The 14,938-nt window shown below is 58.1% G+C and overlaps 5 protein-coding genes across 5 annotated transcripts; 2 read left to right on the forward strand and 3 right to left on the reverse strand.

Moving 5' to 3' along the window:
* Positions 1–60: 60 nt before the first annotated feature.
* On the forward strand, positions 61–2,959 carry C8A04DRAFT_34504 (thiolase-like protein; the record flags this gene model as incomplete). The annotated part of the gene is made up of 5 exons (XM_062782843.1): positions 61–531; positions 634–1,359; positions 1,421–1,557; positions 1,943–2,373; positions 2,436–2,959. The coding sequence occupies 5 exons, from the start codon at positions 61–63 to the stop codon at positions 2,957–2,959; spliced, it is 2,289 nt and encodes a 762-aa protein (XP_062640314.1).
* Positions 2,960–3,145: 186 nt separating this feature from the next.
* Positions 3,146–4,039, reverse strand: C8A04DRAFT_25139 (dihydrofolate reductase-like domain-containing protein; the record flags this gene model as incomplete). The annotated part of the gene is made up of 1 exon (XM_062779448.1): positions 3,146–4,039. One exon carries the CDS (start codon positions 4,037–4,039, stop codon positions 3,146–3,148), a length of 894 nt encoding a protein of 297 aa, XP_062640315.1.
* A 1,046-nt stretch (positions 4,040–5,085) lies between these two features.
* Positions 5,086–9,324, reverse strand: C8A04DRAFT_34505 (uncharacterized protein; the record flags this gene model as incomplete). The annotated part of the gene is made up of 5 exons (XM_062782844.1): positions 5,086–5,838; positions 6,030–6,126; positions 6,172–9,031; positions 9,109–9,229; positions 9,322–9,324. 5 exons carry the CDS (start codon positions 9,322–9,324, stop codon positions 5,086–5,088), a joined length of 3,834 nt encoding a protein of 1,277 aa, XP_062640316.1.
* A 670-nt stretch (positions 9,325–9,994) lies between these two features.
* Positions 9,995–12,488, forward strand: C8A04DRAFT_34506 (rRNA processing/ribosome biogenesis-domain-containing protein; the record flags this gene model as incomplete). Its single annotated transcript, XM_062782845.1, has 2 exons — positions 9,995–10,327; positions 10,395–12,488. The coding sequence occupies 2 exons, from the start codon at positions 9,995–9,997 to the stop codon at positions 12,486–12,488; spliced, it is 2,427 nt and encodes an 808-aa protein (XP_062640317.1).
* A 366-nt stretch (positions 12,489–12,854) lies between these two features.
* Positions 12,855–13,853, reverse strand: C8A04DRAFT_25142 (uncharacterized protein; the record flags this gene model as incomplete). Its single annotated transcript, XM_062779449.1, has 1 exon — positions 12,855–13,853. One exon carries the CDS (start codon positions 13,851–13,853, stop codon positions 12,855–12,857), a length of 999 nt encoding a protein of 332 aa, XP_062640318.1.
* Positions 13,854–14,938: the final 1,085 nt, after the last annotated feature.

Genomic DNA, 14,938 nt, shown 5'->3' on the forward strand with positions numbered 1-14,938 from the left:
AATTCCTTCCAAATTTTCCTTCATCACCGAACCTAACACAGCATAAACCCATGGCCTAGCATGCGCCGCGTCGTCGTGACCGGCCTAGGCGCCATCACCCCACTAGGCGTGGGCATCCGCCGCACCTGGCAGCGTCTCCTGGCCTCCGAGTCCGGACTCGTCAGCGTAGCCCACCGCGGCCGAGACGCCGTCGAGCAGGCCAAATGGCGCGAGCTGACTAGCACCGTAGCCGGTGTTGTGCCTGTCCCGGTATCTTCTGATGCCTCGTCTGATACCCCTCCCGAAGCTGCTTCGGCTGGACCCGAAGGGCGAGACGGCCTCTGGCGGCCGTCGGAATGGTTAGGAGCTTCGGACCAGCGCCGGATGTCTACGTTTGCGCAGTATGCGGTCGCAGCGTCGGAGATGGCGCTGGTGGATGCCGGGTGGCGGCCGACGGGGGAGGAGGAAAGGGAGATGACGGGGGTGTGTTTGGGGAGTGGAATTGGGAATCTCGAGGACTTCTATGACACCAGTGTTGCGTTTAAGAAGGGGGTAGGCTAGCCTTCCTTTAACATCCTTAATATATCACTACGATGCAATAGATGCTTACTCAACCTGCCTGGGATGCTCTCCCCGGGCGACTGGTGACAACAGGGCTACAAAAAAGTCTCCCCCCTCTTCGTCCCCAAGATCCTAATCAACCTCGCGGCCGGGCACATCGCCATGCGCTACGGCCTCCGCGGCCCCAACCACGCCGCCACCACCGCCTGCACAACCGGCGCCCACTCCCTCGGCGACGCCTCCCGCTTCATCGCCTTCGGCGACGCCAACGTCATGCTCGCCGGCGGCGCCGAGTCCTGCATCCACCCGCTCACCCTCGCCGGCTTCGGCCGCTCCCGCTCGTTATCCACCACCTTCAACCACGACCCCCGCGCCAGCTGCCGACCCTTCGACGCCCACCGCGATGGGTTCGTCGTAGCCGAGGGCGCCGCCGTGGTAGTCCTCGAAGAGCGGGAACACGCTCTCCGCCGCGGGGCCCGCGTGTACGCCGAACTGCGCGGGTACGGGTGTAGTGGAGACGCGTATCATATGACGGCGCCGAGGGAAGACGGGGCGGGCGCGCTGGCGGCGATGAGGAGGGCGTTGAGGAATGCGGGAGTGAAGCCACGGGAGGTGGATTATGTGAATGCGCATGCGACGGGGACGCGGGTGGGGGATAAGGCGGAGGTGGCGGCGGTGAGGACGTTGATGATGGGGGAGGAGGGAGTGGATGGTGGGGAGGGGCTGGTTACGGTTAGTAGTACGAAGGGGGCGGTTGGGCATTTGTTGGGGGCTGCGGGGGCGGTGGAGGCTGTTTTTGCTATTTTGGCTATTGCTGAGGTATGTCACCGCACGTGAATCAACCTATATCATGTTGGTACGGTATGCTAATGCTTTCCAGGGCGCCATCCCCCCGACGCTGAATCTGCACAACCCGGATGTCGGTGTCGGGTTCAACTTTGTGCCGCGGGAGGCCCAGCAGAAGAAGGTCCGGGTGGCGGTGTCGAATAGCTTTGGGTTTGGCGGGACGAATGCCTCGTTGGTGTTTTCCGAGGCGTGATGTATAATACTGTATACTACTGTACGAACAACACAGCCTGTATGTATATTATATTGTATGTGACAAAGTCAATGAAGGGCGAGATACTCGACATACTCGAGAGATGCTCAAGATAGTCAGGTCCTCCAGGTCAAATCCATCTCTAGTGTGTGATTTTGCACAAAGTACCGCCATTCCAGACCACTTTCTCACCGTATTGCCGCTATAGCCTATAGGTCTACGGTATCAGCTCACATCTTGATACCGTGCAAATTAACCCTAACCCTCAACACCCCACCTAAATTTAACATTTTCGACCCGCCGAAACAACAACCTCTTGCATCACCACCACACAATACACACCATGGCCTGTCGCAATTGCAGCGCCGGCTTCGGCCGGCTCCCAAAGAGGATATCGCAGCATGGTGTCGACTCCCTGATCCCCCCACGGCGAGCGTTCTCGACAACCATCCCGACAACACCAAGCACAACCCCGCGACCAACCACAATACCAAACACACCACCATCACCAACAATCCCCCGAAATACCCGCCCCCTCCACACAACCCCCCCACTCAACGCATCCCTCGGCTCCCTCCTCCAAGACCGTCTCCGCTCCGCCCTCGGCGGCATCAGCAGCTCCAACACCAACAGCTACCTCGTCTACGGCCGCACCGAGACGCTTTACAAAATCTGCGCGGCACCCGCCGACTACACCATCGATGAGGGCGCACGGAAAGCCGGGACGTTACAGACTACTGAGGAGGGGGAGGAGATTGGGACGGGGGTGGTGCCGGGGGGGGTTTGGCATGATGGTATTTTTTTTTTGTTTCCCCTCTCCTGCTAAAAATGGTACAATGCTGATGGGAGTGATTAGACCTCGCCCTCCTCCCAACTTTCTCAACCTGGGCACACGTAACCATGCTCCACCTCTACCTCCTCGTCGTCCGTCTCCGCGCTCTCGACAGCCCCACGCACCAAGCCTGGCAAACACCCCTGGTCAACCACTTCTTCTACGCAGCCGAACTCAAAATGGAAGACGTCCACGGCCTGACCTCGCGCATGATCCGGCAGACATATCTCAAGGATCTCTTCGTGCAGTGGCGCGGGGTGTTGCTGGCGTATGATGAGGGCCTGGTGAAAGGGGACGCGGTGTTGGCTGCGGCGGTGTGGCGGAATCTGTTTAAGGCGCGGGAGGATGTGGATGTGAGGGTTTTGGCGGGGGTTGTGGGGTGGATGAGGGAGGGGGTAAAGACTTTAGGAGGGATGAAAGATGAAGAGGTGTTGGCGGGGGAAGGGGGGGCGGCGATGTTTGGGGATTTGAGGAGGGTGTTGGGGGGTGTGGATCGGCCGGTGTCGGCTTTGGGGGGTGTTTTCAAGCAGGGGGGACTGGCTAAGTGAGGTTGGTGGTGATGAGGGTTACTGGAGAGGCCGGGATGTCGTATTGTATATACCATGTATCACCATTTTAAAACAGGTGAAGATGAGGATTAGACGGCGAAATACTGTATTCATATGTATCACCACTTTACCCCTTTTATCAACCTCCACTATGCCCTCCTCATCTACATTTTATCCCTTTCTATATTATTCATCTGCACCCACCCTCTCCCACATCTCAAACCGATACTCCGTCCCCCCCTCAACCTGCACCCCCCTCGGCACAGCCTCCCCCACCCACCGATCCATCTCCTCCTGCCCAACCCGCTTCCACTCCTTATCCCCCTCCGGCCCTTCGTCCAGCCGGATTGGAAAGAATGTGTCACACTCAAATGCGGTGAGGACCCGTGTCAGCAGCACCCGGCGTGCCTCGCGCAGGGCGAGAGAGGCGCGGTAGATTTGTGCGCCGCCTATCACGAAGATGCGGGTGTCTTTCGTCGAGGAGGCTGAAGAGGCGGTGGTAGAGGTAGAAGTAGAGGTAGAAGCAGAAGAAGAAGTAAGAACGCGAATAGCCTCCTCCAGACTATGCACCACGACCCGTCCAGTGCCGTCTTCTCGGCCCTCTCGCGGCAGGGTTCGGGAGACTATCACGTTTAGACGTCCCGCGAGTGGTTGGAAGCGGGGGGGGATGCTGTCCCATGTTTTGCGGCCCATGACGACGGCGTTTTGGGGGGGCTCGGGGTGGGTGGTTGATGCACTTCCGGTCACAGTCGTCCCTGTTCCAGTCGCTGATCCAGATACGCTTTCACTCCCGTTCCCAGCAACAGCCCCAGCAACAGCCCCAGCGGTAGCCCCAGCGACAGCCCCAGAGGCAGCCCCAGACCCAGCCTGACCAGCAGTAACAGTACTACTAACAGTACCAGCAGTAGTAGAAGTAGAAGTAGGAAGGGTACCCCCAGAAGTAGGAAGGCGTTTAGTAACCCTAGCAAAATACGCCATCTCCTTGCGCAAACCCGTCCATGGCAGAGTCCCACCGCGGCCGATGCCCATTTGCTGGGTCGCGGCCACGATGAGTGTCAGTTCTGGGAGGGGTTTGGTCATTTTTGTTTGTGTTTCTGTTTCTGTTTCTGGTCTCGTTTCGAGTGGGATGTATGTGTGTATGTACGTGGGTAGGTAAGGATCTTGGGGAGAGTTGTGAGGTTGTGAGGTCGTGTGAAGGGGGGGATATCGTTGACGTTGAGACTATCCTGGGGGAGTATCGTTGTGAGGTCGGATGTGAGGTCGGATGTGAGGTTCGATGTGGGATTGTGTGTGAGATTGTATCGTATGTGAGCGAAACGGGCCAAATGTTTGTCGTCTTGCAAACAGATGAAAACTGGGTTGGCGTGGTTGGTGTGATCAACTGGTGGGTTGAGTGGTCCTATGGTTGAGTGATCCTGCGCTTCAGTGGGCCCCTGGTTTATTGGTGTTGTGGTCAAGGTATTGTGGTCGACTGCTCGTTTTGTAGTTGAGTTGGTGAGGTTGAAGTGTTCGAGTGCTGGGCCGACTACCTTTCAGGTACCTAGTGGGGTTGTTGGTGTTAATTTGATGGTGGGGGTAAAAACGAGGTACGTACCTATCTATGTTTAAGCTATGGTCTCTCTCATTTCTTCCATTTTCCTTTTCCACCTCACGAAGCTTGAAACCAAGACTGGGCCGCTCTCAAGTCTTGGTCGGCGATTAGCTATAAGTTCAATTCCAGAGCGTCGTCTTCGCCATGGTGTGGTTAAACGTCACAGAACTCGCGAGAAAGCTGCAGATCCCAGCAGTCCGTAATTCACTGTGGGAGAGAATGAAAATTACGCCCAATGCAGCGATCTTCGAATTGAAAACGATTGCAATACCGTAATCCAAGCATCAAAATACGTCTAATTACAGCGGTTTACACTCATTAGCCAGTGACATCTGAATAACATTTTAACAAGCCCTCAATCACTCTAATCTATTAATCTATATCCAGCCCCTTTACAATTCCCCATATCTTTCTCCACCACCCATTCAAACTTCTTTATCCCCCACCCCCTAGTCTCCTTTTCAACATCCTATTCTCGCCTTCACTCCCATTTTCCACTTCCCTCTACACCACCCACCTAAACCCAGTCCCCAGACTACAAAACATACCCCCCCGCAACCCCCCACGCCCTAACCCCCCGACCATCCTCCAACTCCACACACCACCACAACGCCCCCCTCGCCTTATCCACCTGCCCGCTCTCCTCATACGCCCGGCCCAGCGCCAACCACGCCTCGGCATCATCCCACCCGCTACCCAGCCTCGTCAGCGCCGACAGTAGCCCGTAGGCACGGTCCCGCGCCGCGAGACGGTCGAGAAGGGGGAGGGTGGTTGTTTTGGCTGGGGGGGTTAGGGGGGGGCCGAGGAAGTTAGATCTCAGGTTGATGGGTTCCGGGAGGGGTTGGAGGGAGGGGACGAGAGATGGCGCGGTGGATAGGGATGGGGCGTGGCCGTTGGTGTTTTCGTGGTTGGTGGGGTGACTGCCGTGGTGGGCTGGGACGGATACAGAGGTAACGCCCTCTTTCTTGAACAAACCCAACGGCGTCGACGGCAGCGGGGGGATGGCACTCTTCTTGTGTCTGGGGATGGGCCCCGTGCGTAGTCCCGCGTCGGTCTCGTCCGGGTCGGCAGCGACGGGCACCATGTTGCCGGCCTCGTCGAGAGCGAGGTTTTGGAGGTACAGCTCTGGGGCGACGGGGATGGGGATCATGTGCTCGGTGTAGATGTCGAGGAGCTGATTGGAGAGTTCGACGACGGCGGCCGGGTGGTCGGGGCAGAGGGTGAGGGCGATTTCGAATTCGCGGCGTGCGGCGAACTTTTTGCCGCGGGCCAGGAGGGTTCGTCCTTTCTGCGGGGGGTTAGTACTGAATATGCAGAGGATGGGATAGAGGATAGGGGAAGACAGAAGGAAGATAGAAGGCAGAGACAGAGGCAGAAAACAGAAGACAAAAGAGAGGCAGAAAACAGAAGACAAAATAAAGACAGAAAACAGAAACAGGAAGCAAAAGACACAAGACAGAAAATAAAAGAAAAACCAACCTCAACTTGTACATCAGCCCTCGCCTCATCAACACCCATCCCAAACCCAAGTCCCAACCCCCCCTCACCATCCACATCATCCCCAGTCACAACCCCCCTTCCAGCAGCCCCCCCAACCCCTCCAACCCCCCCATCAACAGACACACCCTCTAAAGTACCCTCACCATCAACCCCCCCCGCAGCCCGTTCCGCCTCCCCCATCGCCTTCTCCGCATCATCCAACAGCCCAGCACGCCGATAAAACCCCGCAATAACCAACCACACCCGCACCAAGATCGCATTCCGCCGCAGTTGTTGTCTGCGCTCGGGGAAGGTCACAAAAGGCAATAGAGGGGACGCAAGGCCGGGTGTTTGTCGGGGGGGTGTGGCCGCTGCTGAGTTGCCGTTGTCGGGTGTTCCGGTGGTAGTGCCGTTCGCAGCAGGCCGTGACTGCTGTGCCTGAGTCTGACCCTGAGTCTGCGACTGCGCCGAGGACCGTCCCGTCGGCGTACCCGACCCATAACTCGGCAACGCCCCGGCATCAAACGCAGCCGAGTACTTTGCACTATCCAACGGCGGGACCGGCGGGCCAGCCACACCGACAGACCCCGCGCCACTAGCAGCCCGCGGACGACTGACGCTGCGGGTGCGCTTGCGCAGGCTGTTGCGGGTGCGCTTGACGGGTTCGTTGGAGTTGACGTCCGTCGGGGAAGATTGGCCGGTTTGCGTGGTTTGCGTTGTTTGCGTTGTCTGCGGTCGTGGGGGGGATGATGTCGTAGCAGCGGCTTCTCCGGTGGTGGTAACGCTCTGCCGCGGGTGATGCTGGTGCTTACTCCCAAAGATACTCCCCCTGAGACTATGCCCTGCCGTAGTAGCCGCCGTCTTGGGCGGTTCAACCCTAGCCAACTCAACCTCCTGGTCCAGGTTCCCAAACAGCCGCGTAAACAGCGTGATCAGCTCAGTGCTCGCGTTGACCGCCACGGCAGGGCCCTCAACCACTTCGAGGATGGCTAACTGCGTGATCTTGATCTGCAGGATCCCCTCCTTCTCAAACTCGTCCATCTCATCCACCAGCCCATCACCACCCGCTTTCCCGCCGTCGTCAGAACCCTTGGCAGCAGCTTCCTTGAGGTGCTCACTCCGATACCCCCCAGGCCCGGCAAGATGGCGACTGCCAAACAGCACATACGGATCCTTAAACTGCTCGATAGCGCCCTCACACGCCCGCGCAGCCAGGACATACTCCTGTCTAGCACTCAGTAGCAACGCGAGGAGATGCCATAGGGGGATGAGCGCGCGTTCGCGGTAGTACGGGCCCAGACGCAGCTGCTGGCTTGTGGTGAGCGGCTTGTCGCCCAGCAGCGTGGACTTGACCAGGTCGATGGCCGCGGACAGCTTGCGCTGCTCGGCGTACAGCACTGCCAGAGCGAACACGCCCTTGGGGTCGACGGGGCGGCGGTAGCGGGGTGAGAGGGACCGGGCTAGGCACCGAGTGGCTTTTTCTTGGAGTCCCGGGCGCGATTCGGCGTCGTAGGTCGCGCGTGCCCAGTGGGCTTTGGCTTGGCCGACTGACTGCCATGCGAGCGCGAGCACATCCCCGGGTACCTCCCGAGAATCGTCATAATCGCCGCTCTTCGTCTTCTGTTTGTCTTCCTCCTCCAGCACCAGTTCCTCCAGTTCCTCCGCCAACTTATACGCCTTCTCGGCCTCGTCCCTTCCGCCAAACCGACATAGCGCCGTGATACACGCCGAGAGGGTCGTCAGCGTCGTGGCATCATCATCCAACGCCGGCTCCCGATGGCCCGTCTTCTGCACCCTGGCCCTGCCTTTCTTGACTAACTCCAACCACGAGTCCGCCGCGCGAAACGCCATGTTGAACTGGGCGGCCGCCAGATGGGCCGTGAACATGTACCGCAGGATAGCCGTCGAGTGGTACGTCTTAGCCGCCGCTTCATACAGCGTGTCTTTTACAAACCGGCCCAGAAGCACATCCTTCCGGCCTCCCGACCCGTTTAGAATCTCAAAATTCTGCATCAGCCGCCGCACAAACTCCTCCACGTCCGCCCGCTCCTCGTCCGCCCGCGGGAACTTGGTCTCGTCCAGCAGCAGCCGGCCATACGCCGCTTGAATATCCACCACCTCCTGTGCCAGCTTGTTTCGGGTCGACGGTGTCTGTTTCTCCTTGCTGTTCTGACCGACCGCTACGTACCCAGCCGGGTACGGCAGATCCCCCCGCAGAATCTCCGACAGCGCAAAATAATACTCCCTCCACACCTGCCGCCGAGGCACCGAGCCCCGGAACCCATACCCCCCAATCGCCGTCCAGTCCGTCACCACCCCGGCCTGCTGCTGCGACGGCAACCAAAACTTCGCCCAAGTCCTAAACCCCGCCAAACACCCCTGGTCCCCCAACGCACGACTCCCCTCCCTCAGCGCCTGCGCATTCAGCATACAAAACTCGGTCAGAAACAACTCGGCCCAGAACCGCGTCTGTGGACGCGTAGGTGGCGACGCCGCACCCGCCGCCCACACATCGCTCAGCGTCGGCAGCGCCGTCTCAAACGCCTGCAGCGCACCCTCGCGTTGGCCGTCCCGCGCGAGACAGTTGGCTCGGAGGTAGGCGGCTTTGAGACCGCATACTTTTGTCCAGGATGATGGGCGGTAGGCTGCTACGCTGCTGCTGCCGCGGTCTTGGTTTGTTCCTGTTCCCTCATGGCCGTCGGAGGAGGAAGCGGCAGGCTCCTGCTGATCGAGAAGGGTGCGTGGTAAGCGGGCTAGCGCGGCCGGGTACTCGTGCAGGACCCAGAGCAGCCAGCCGGCGCAGACGCGGGCTTGGAAGCGGTCTTCGGGGTGGTCGGCTTCGGCGTCGATGGCTGTGAGGAGGTCGGGCAGGCGGTTGGAGGCTTCGTGGCCGGCGGGGGCGTTGGAGGCGGTTGGGGGTCGGGTGGTGCTGTCGGTTGCGGGGGTGTGTTTGAAGTTGGACTTGGCTAGGGAGTGTTCGATTTCGGCGGTGAGGGTGAGGCCTTACAGTTAAAGGGTCAACATTGTTTGTCTCGAGAATCAAGGGGCCTCGAGGATCAAGGAGAGTGGGAGAACGTACAGACTCGGTCTGGGGCGTGCTTGCGCACTTTGCGGATCAGCTCGGGCACGGCATCCCAGTTCTCGTCGCAGCGGGCATCGTCGAGCTGTTGGATGTAGTTTGCGGCTTTGACTGCGTCGGGCTGGGGGAGTTAGCCGACGACCACAAAATAATTGAACAAGCCCTTAGGATAGAAGAGACCGGATAGAAAGAAACCAGAAAAGAAAGACATACCATGTTGCCTCGTTGGAAAGCCAACTCGCACTACGATGGCTTGAACCTACAAGACATATGAAGGGGCAATCGAGAAGGGGCAATCGAGAAGGGATAGAGAAGGTGGCAATCAAGCAGGAACGGAAAGAGAAAACGCCTGGCTCCGTGCTCGCAACGAAATCGAAATCGAAATCGAAATCGAAAGCGGTGTGTCGTGTCGATCTGGAGATGTCAATTCCAGGGGATGAAAGTTAATTGACGGGGGTGGGTTCTTCTGATGTCGGCACTGAACTGGCCAGGCACTGAACAATTGCCAAGGCCTGAGTTGGTGGGTCAGCCCCTGCAACGGCTGCCCCGCTTGGCATGCCTGCATGTCCAACAGCCACGCTGGGATTGGCTGGTTTTTCGCAGTGTTGGCAGGGGTGTTGATTTTGAGCTGGATGCAGCAATGCTCAACACAGAAAATTTCTTGAGAACTTCACATGTGAATTAAACAACCAGCTATTTCAAGCAAGCTGGAAGGGATTTACTCATATTTGGGTATCAATTGATGCTGGATCTCACCAGTTTGACACCTGGTACTTGATTGTTAAATTGTTAAAATCGATACCCTTTTTATTTAACTGTTTAGGTCCTTGAACCTTCTCTTTTCTTTTTTCCCTTTTTCTCTTTTTCTCTTTAATTTATTTCCACCATGGCCACCCCCGACCTACGAGTCCTCTGCCGCCGGCTAACATCCACACCCATCGACAACCTCCCCCGACTCTGCCCCGTTCTCGTCGGCCATGTCCTTCGCTGCGGCGGCCCTCTGTCGGCCCCCCAAGACGCCAAGGGCAAGGACAAGTCGTCTGAGGCGCCCGTCCTCGTGCACAAGCTACGCACCCACATCACATCCCTCCTAACCGGCAAGAGCCCGGCCGGCCGGTTTGCTGCGGTGTGTCTGATCAAGGCGGTGGTCGATGTGGGCGGGTGGGAGAGTTTGCGGGTGTCGGGGCCGTGGATTCGGGGGTTGATTGCCTTGTTGCAGGTGAGATTTTGTCTTGTTATCCTCAAGATATATGCTCAAGGTTTGGAAAGCGAAGCTAACCGTGCAGAAACCCGACCCGGTCGCGTCGAAAGAGCTGGCTGTTGTGGCCTTGACCAAAATCTACATGCTCCTCCAGGGCTATCCGACTCTGACCCGGGAAATGGCGACGCCCACGCTCCCCGACTACGTCAAGGCTTGCCTGCAGCTGATCAAGCCCTCCGGGAAGCCGCTCAAGGTGTCCCATGCCTTTATTGAGACCGTCGCCTCCTCACTCTCAAAGCTCGTGGTCCTGTACCCGACCACGCTCCGGCCGCTGGTCTCCCAGATGAAAGCCGCTCTCCGGTCCTACGTCGCGCCAACCTCCTCCGACGACCAGCTCATCCCGCAAAGCCTCCGAGACAGCACGCGGCGTCTCTTCGTTCTCATCGCGTACACGGCTCCGAAGAACGGCAGCAGCGAGGAATGGGCCAAGGCGATCCGCGCGACGATTCTCGACGCTCACGGCACGGTCGACCAGATCTTCCGGGCCGTCGTGGAGTCCTGGGAATCGACTGCAGGCTACCGGGGCCAGTCGGTCGGCACGTTGGGAGATCCTGCAGGTGGTGGTGATGCTGCTGAGGACTTGCCTCGCTGGGCGGGTGTGCAGGCCGGAGCCGAGAGACTCATCGGGCTGCTCGAGTTCCTCGCTGAGTACTTCCACAACCCCACCAAGGCGCCAGTAACCGTCCCACTGGGCGAGCTGCTGGATTTAACGGCCAGAATCACGCTCGTAACCCCTCCGTCTGGGTCTGAAGACTCAATCGAAACAAACCCGGCCATCAGCCGCGACGAAAAGGCCGAGCTCTGGAGCGCACTCTCGGATATCCACGTCTCTGTCCTCCATCTACACCAGGCTCTTCTCCACAGACTCGGCAACAACGCCATGCCCCTCGCAACCGACATCCTCGACCAGATGGTGCGCGTATCCGCCGCAAGCCACCATATCCCAGTCGTCCGCGAGACCGCCTACTCTCTCATCCACCAACTCCTCCTCCTCTCCGGCCCAACCCTGCCCAAACTCACCGTCGACTCTCTCACCCCGCTGATCCAGTCCGTCTGCCGTGACATTCTCCTCCCAACCGGCCACCTCGACCTGCCACAGCCACAGCCCATCCCCACTTCCACAACCACAACAACCACCACCACTCAAAAACAACAAAAACCCAACCCCAACACCGCCTCAGCCAGCACCAACGCCGACGCCTACCTCACCTCTTCCCCCACCACAACCACGGTTCCCCAAAGCACCCCCTTCCTCCTCAAAAAAGCCACAACCCTCCTCCCAATCCTCTTCACCCACCTCCCCCAACCTCCCCTTCCCCCCGACCTCCGCGCGCTACTAGACCGCACCGCCATCCTCTCACACGCGTGTGACGCCATGCTCGCTAGCTGTCTGCACCCGTACCGTGACAGTCGTGGGCGGTATTACCCGAGTATTCTGCCGTTTCTTGTGGGAAGGTTTCCGAGGGAGTTGGGGGTGGAGGTTTTGAGGAGTAATTTGATACGGGTGGGGGGTGCGATTCAGGGGGGAGGTGGGATTCCGAGTGGGGGAATAGGGGGGGTGGAGGGGATGGATGTTGATGGTGGTGGAGAGGAAAGATGGGGTGGGAAGGGGTTGGAGGTGTTGCTTGGTGAGAGGGGGGGTGGTGTTGAGACACAAAAGGATGGCGAGGAGACGGGAGAAACGAAAGAGGAGGAGAAAGCAACGACAACTGCGGGATGGGGGGCGGACACGATGGAGATTGATACCAGCCCATCTACAGAGACTAACCCCTTTGCTGTCACTGCCACTGCAGTTGGAACAACAACCACCACAGGTTCAGCCACAACACACCCTGGGGCTACCGTCCCCGTCCGCCCCGCCTCCCCCCTCAAGCGCAAAAGCGAGGTCTTTCACGAAGCCACAGAGGGTGTTGTTGTCCAGCCGTCGAAGAGGGTTGATACGAAGGGTGCTGCTGTTGCTACAACTGTGAGTGGGAATAGTGGCGGTGACGGGAATGGCGGTGGGAATGAGAGTGAGAGTGACAGTGATAGTGATAGTGATAGTGAGGGGAGCGTGCAGATTGATATGACGCTGGATGATGATGAGGAGGAGGAGGAGGAGGAGGAGGATGAGGAGTGAGCGTACGGGCTGCGTTGGTAATTACGGAGGGCGTGTAAAAAATATCGCATGCTAAGAACTGTATCACACGGAGATCTGCTTCCTGTAACTTTGTTACTGCTCAACTTCGTATACACAGCCAGAACCCGTTCATCTCGAACCACCCAGCTTTGCCCGTCCCTCCTCTAAAATACACCTCTGAAACTCAACCATGCCACTCAACGCCATAACCGCCCGAAGAAATAAGAATAAAAATAAACCCCCGTAAAAATACTCCGCCGTCTGTTTCTTCCCTCCAGTCCCGTCCACCCATTCTTATCTCACACTACAACACTTAGTACACCCCGCCCCATCCCATAACCCCCCCTAGAATACAAGAGCCAAAAATCAATCCCTCAACCAAGCCCTCCGCTTCTCCTCCTTCTTCTTCTTCCTCCTCTCCTTAAACGCCTTCAACTCCGCCCGACTCGGTTTAATCCCCGCACGCTCCGCTTTCAAACTCCGTCCGTCATGGTGCAAGTTCGCAGCGGCATCGACGTCAAAAAACGCCCGCATCTGTCTTCGGGCCTTGGACTCGTCTGAGTGCCGCTCCACGCTCTGCCCGTTGACGGGGTCGTCGGGGTTTTGCCATTGGCCTGTGTGGCGGTTGAAGTAGCCTGTTGTGAGGTATTCGTTGCCTTCGTTGTCGGGGGCGGCGGTGGTGGTGCCTGGAGGGAGGGTGGTGGAGTCCGGAGGGGGTCGTAGGGCTTGGGCGTACCAGGCATTTTCGTCGTAGTCGCCGTGGATGGCCGGGTTGTAGCCGCCTGCGATGGAGGTTGGATTGCTGAGTGCGCCGGGGGCGTCGGTGGGTAGCGGGGGCGGCGCTCCTCCTGATTCTGTTGATGGTGCTGTTCCCGGTGCTGGTGCTGGCGGTGGTGCTGATGGTACTGTTGATGCGCCGGATGTGGTCCCTGGCGCGGTTGGCTCTGCTGCTACCCGCGGGTTCTCCTTCTGCCAGACACCTGTGAAGCGGTTGTAGAACCAGTACGACTGGTCATTGGGGTTCCAGTGGAAGTCCCAGCCGTCGTCTGCGGGCTCGGGTACGGGCTCGTCGGGGAGTGGGGGGGCTCCTGAATCGGATGGGAGAGGTTCATTGGGGAGTGGTGGGTGTGTCTCACCGGGTTCGGAGTCGGATTCGGGATCGGAGTATTCGCCCTTGGAACGCGCCGCATCGGAAGGTGGGGAGTCACTCGCGTGCTCTTCTGTTGGCTTGGTTTCCTCGGCCTCGGTTATCTTGGGGTCCAATGCTGGTTTCTTCTCTGGCTCGTCCGCGGAGTTCTTGGTTGGGCTCTCGGTGCGCGCCTCTGGAGGCAGGCTGGCGACCTCGTCTGCTGGAGAGGATGCCATCTTGAGCTATCGTCAATGATGGAAACGAAAAACGGAGTTTGGGTGAATTTGCCGAGTCGCGAACTGTATCTCGTCGGCGCGCAGCTGCCAATGGTAAAACTAATGAAAGCTTTGGCTCAATGCTTAGAAGAAAGTCTTGTCTCGATGCGATACGTTTGTAGTGTACTGTTTCGCGTTCTAACTTTGCCGTTGATGGCCTTCGAATTGGAGTTCGCGAAGATGCATCTCGCCGAAAATAGTGGAGTCGCAGCTCCGGCACGGCAACAGCCTTGACAGCCTCACCAGCTGCCAAGAATTCGACATGCATCTGCCAGCCCGAGATGTGGGGCGCCAACTGGCAGCGATTCGGGAGCTGCCGAACGTCTGTCAGGCACGCTGCGCTTCCCAGCGATCACCCAATCCCTGTGGCACATCCCCTGTCTTACAACTCCAACGGTTTCTTCTATAATTGCAAGGAGAAATATTTTCTGATATGAAATATGTCACTGAGTATGGCAGGTCCAAATATACAAGCGAAAGGGCAAGGAAACCCAAGTGCGTGAGTTAGGAGATCACTGACGCCGTAAGGGTGGACGGACTAGCCGACTTTTACTGCCGGCAGAAAAAGATACGTACCTGTGGAAGCCTGAGGCAGAATCCGCCAAGGTTGGGGTGGGGTGGGGTTGAAGGTCTGCTGCCTGAGGCATGGAAAGACGCCGCGATTTCCGGAGTAGGAAACCGCTAGGTACGGCGGTACTTCCACACGGAAGAAAATAACTGCTAGTATCTGCCTCCGCGTGGAAATGCCGCCGTTTTTGGCAGGCAGACGCCGCTCAATGCGGAGGTCAATCCACAACCCCACAATTCACATCCTCAGGCACCCATTTTAGACCGCTTTCCTGAAATGGAACTCAACATTCACGGCCTGCCTATTTCGCTCGCGTAACTGTTAATCGCAGGATGTCATGATTTGACCACATGTAGCATCCCGAGCTGATCATTATACAAGGGCGCATGTCAGGATCGGGCGGATCATTGGAAACTGAGGAATGATCTAGCAAAGAGAGATCATGGGGATCTCTAAGCGACCCAGGTGATTCAGGAAT

Source organism: Dichotomopilus funicola, assembly GCF_033296635.1.
Source record: "Dichotomopilus funicola strain CBS 141.50 unplaced genomic scaffold C8A04scaffold_5, whole genome shotgun sequence".
Lineage (NCBI taxonomy): Eukaryota > Fungi > Ascomycota > Sordariomycetes > Sordariales > Chaetomiaceae > Dichotomopilus > Dichotomopilus funicola.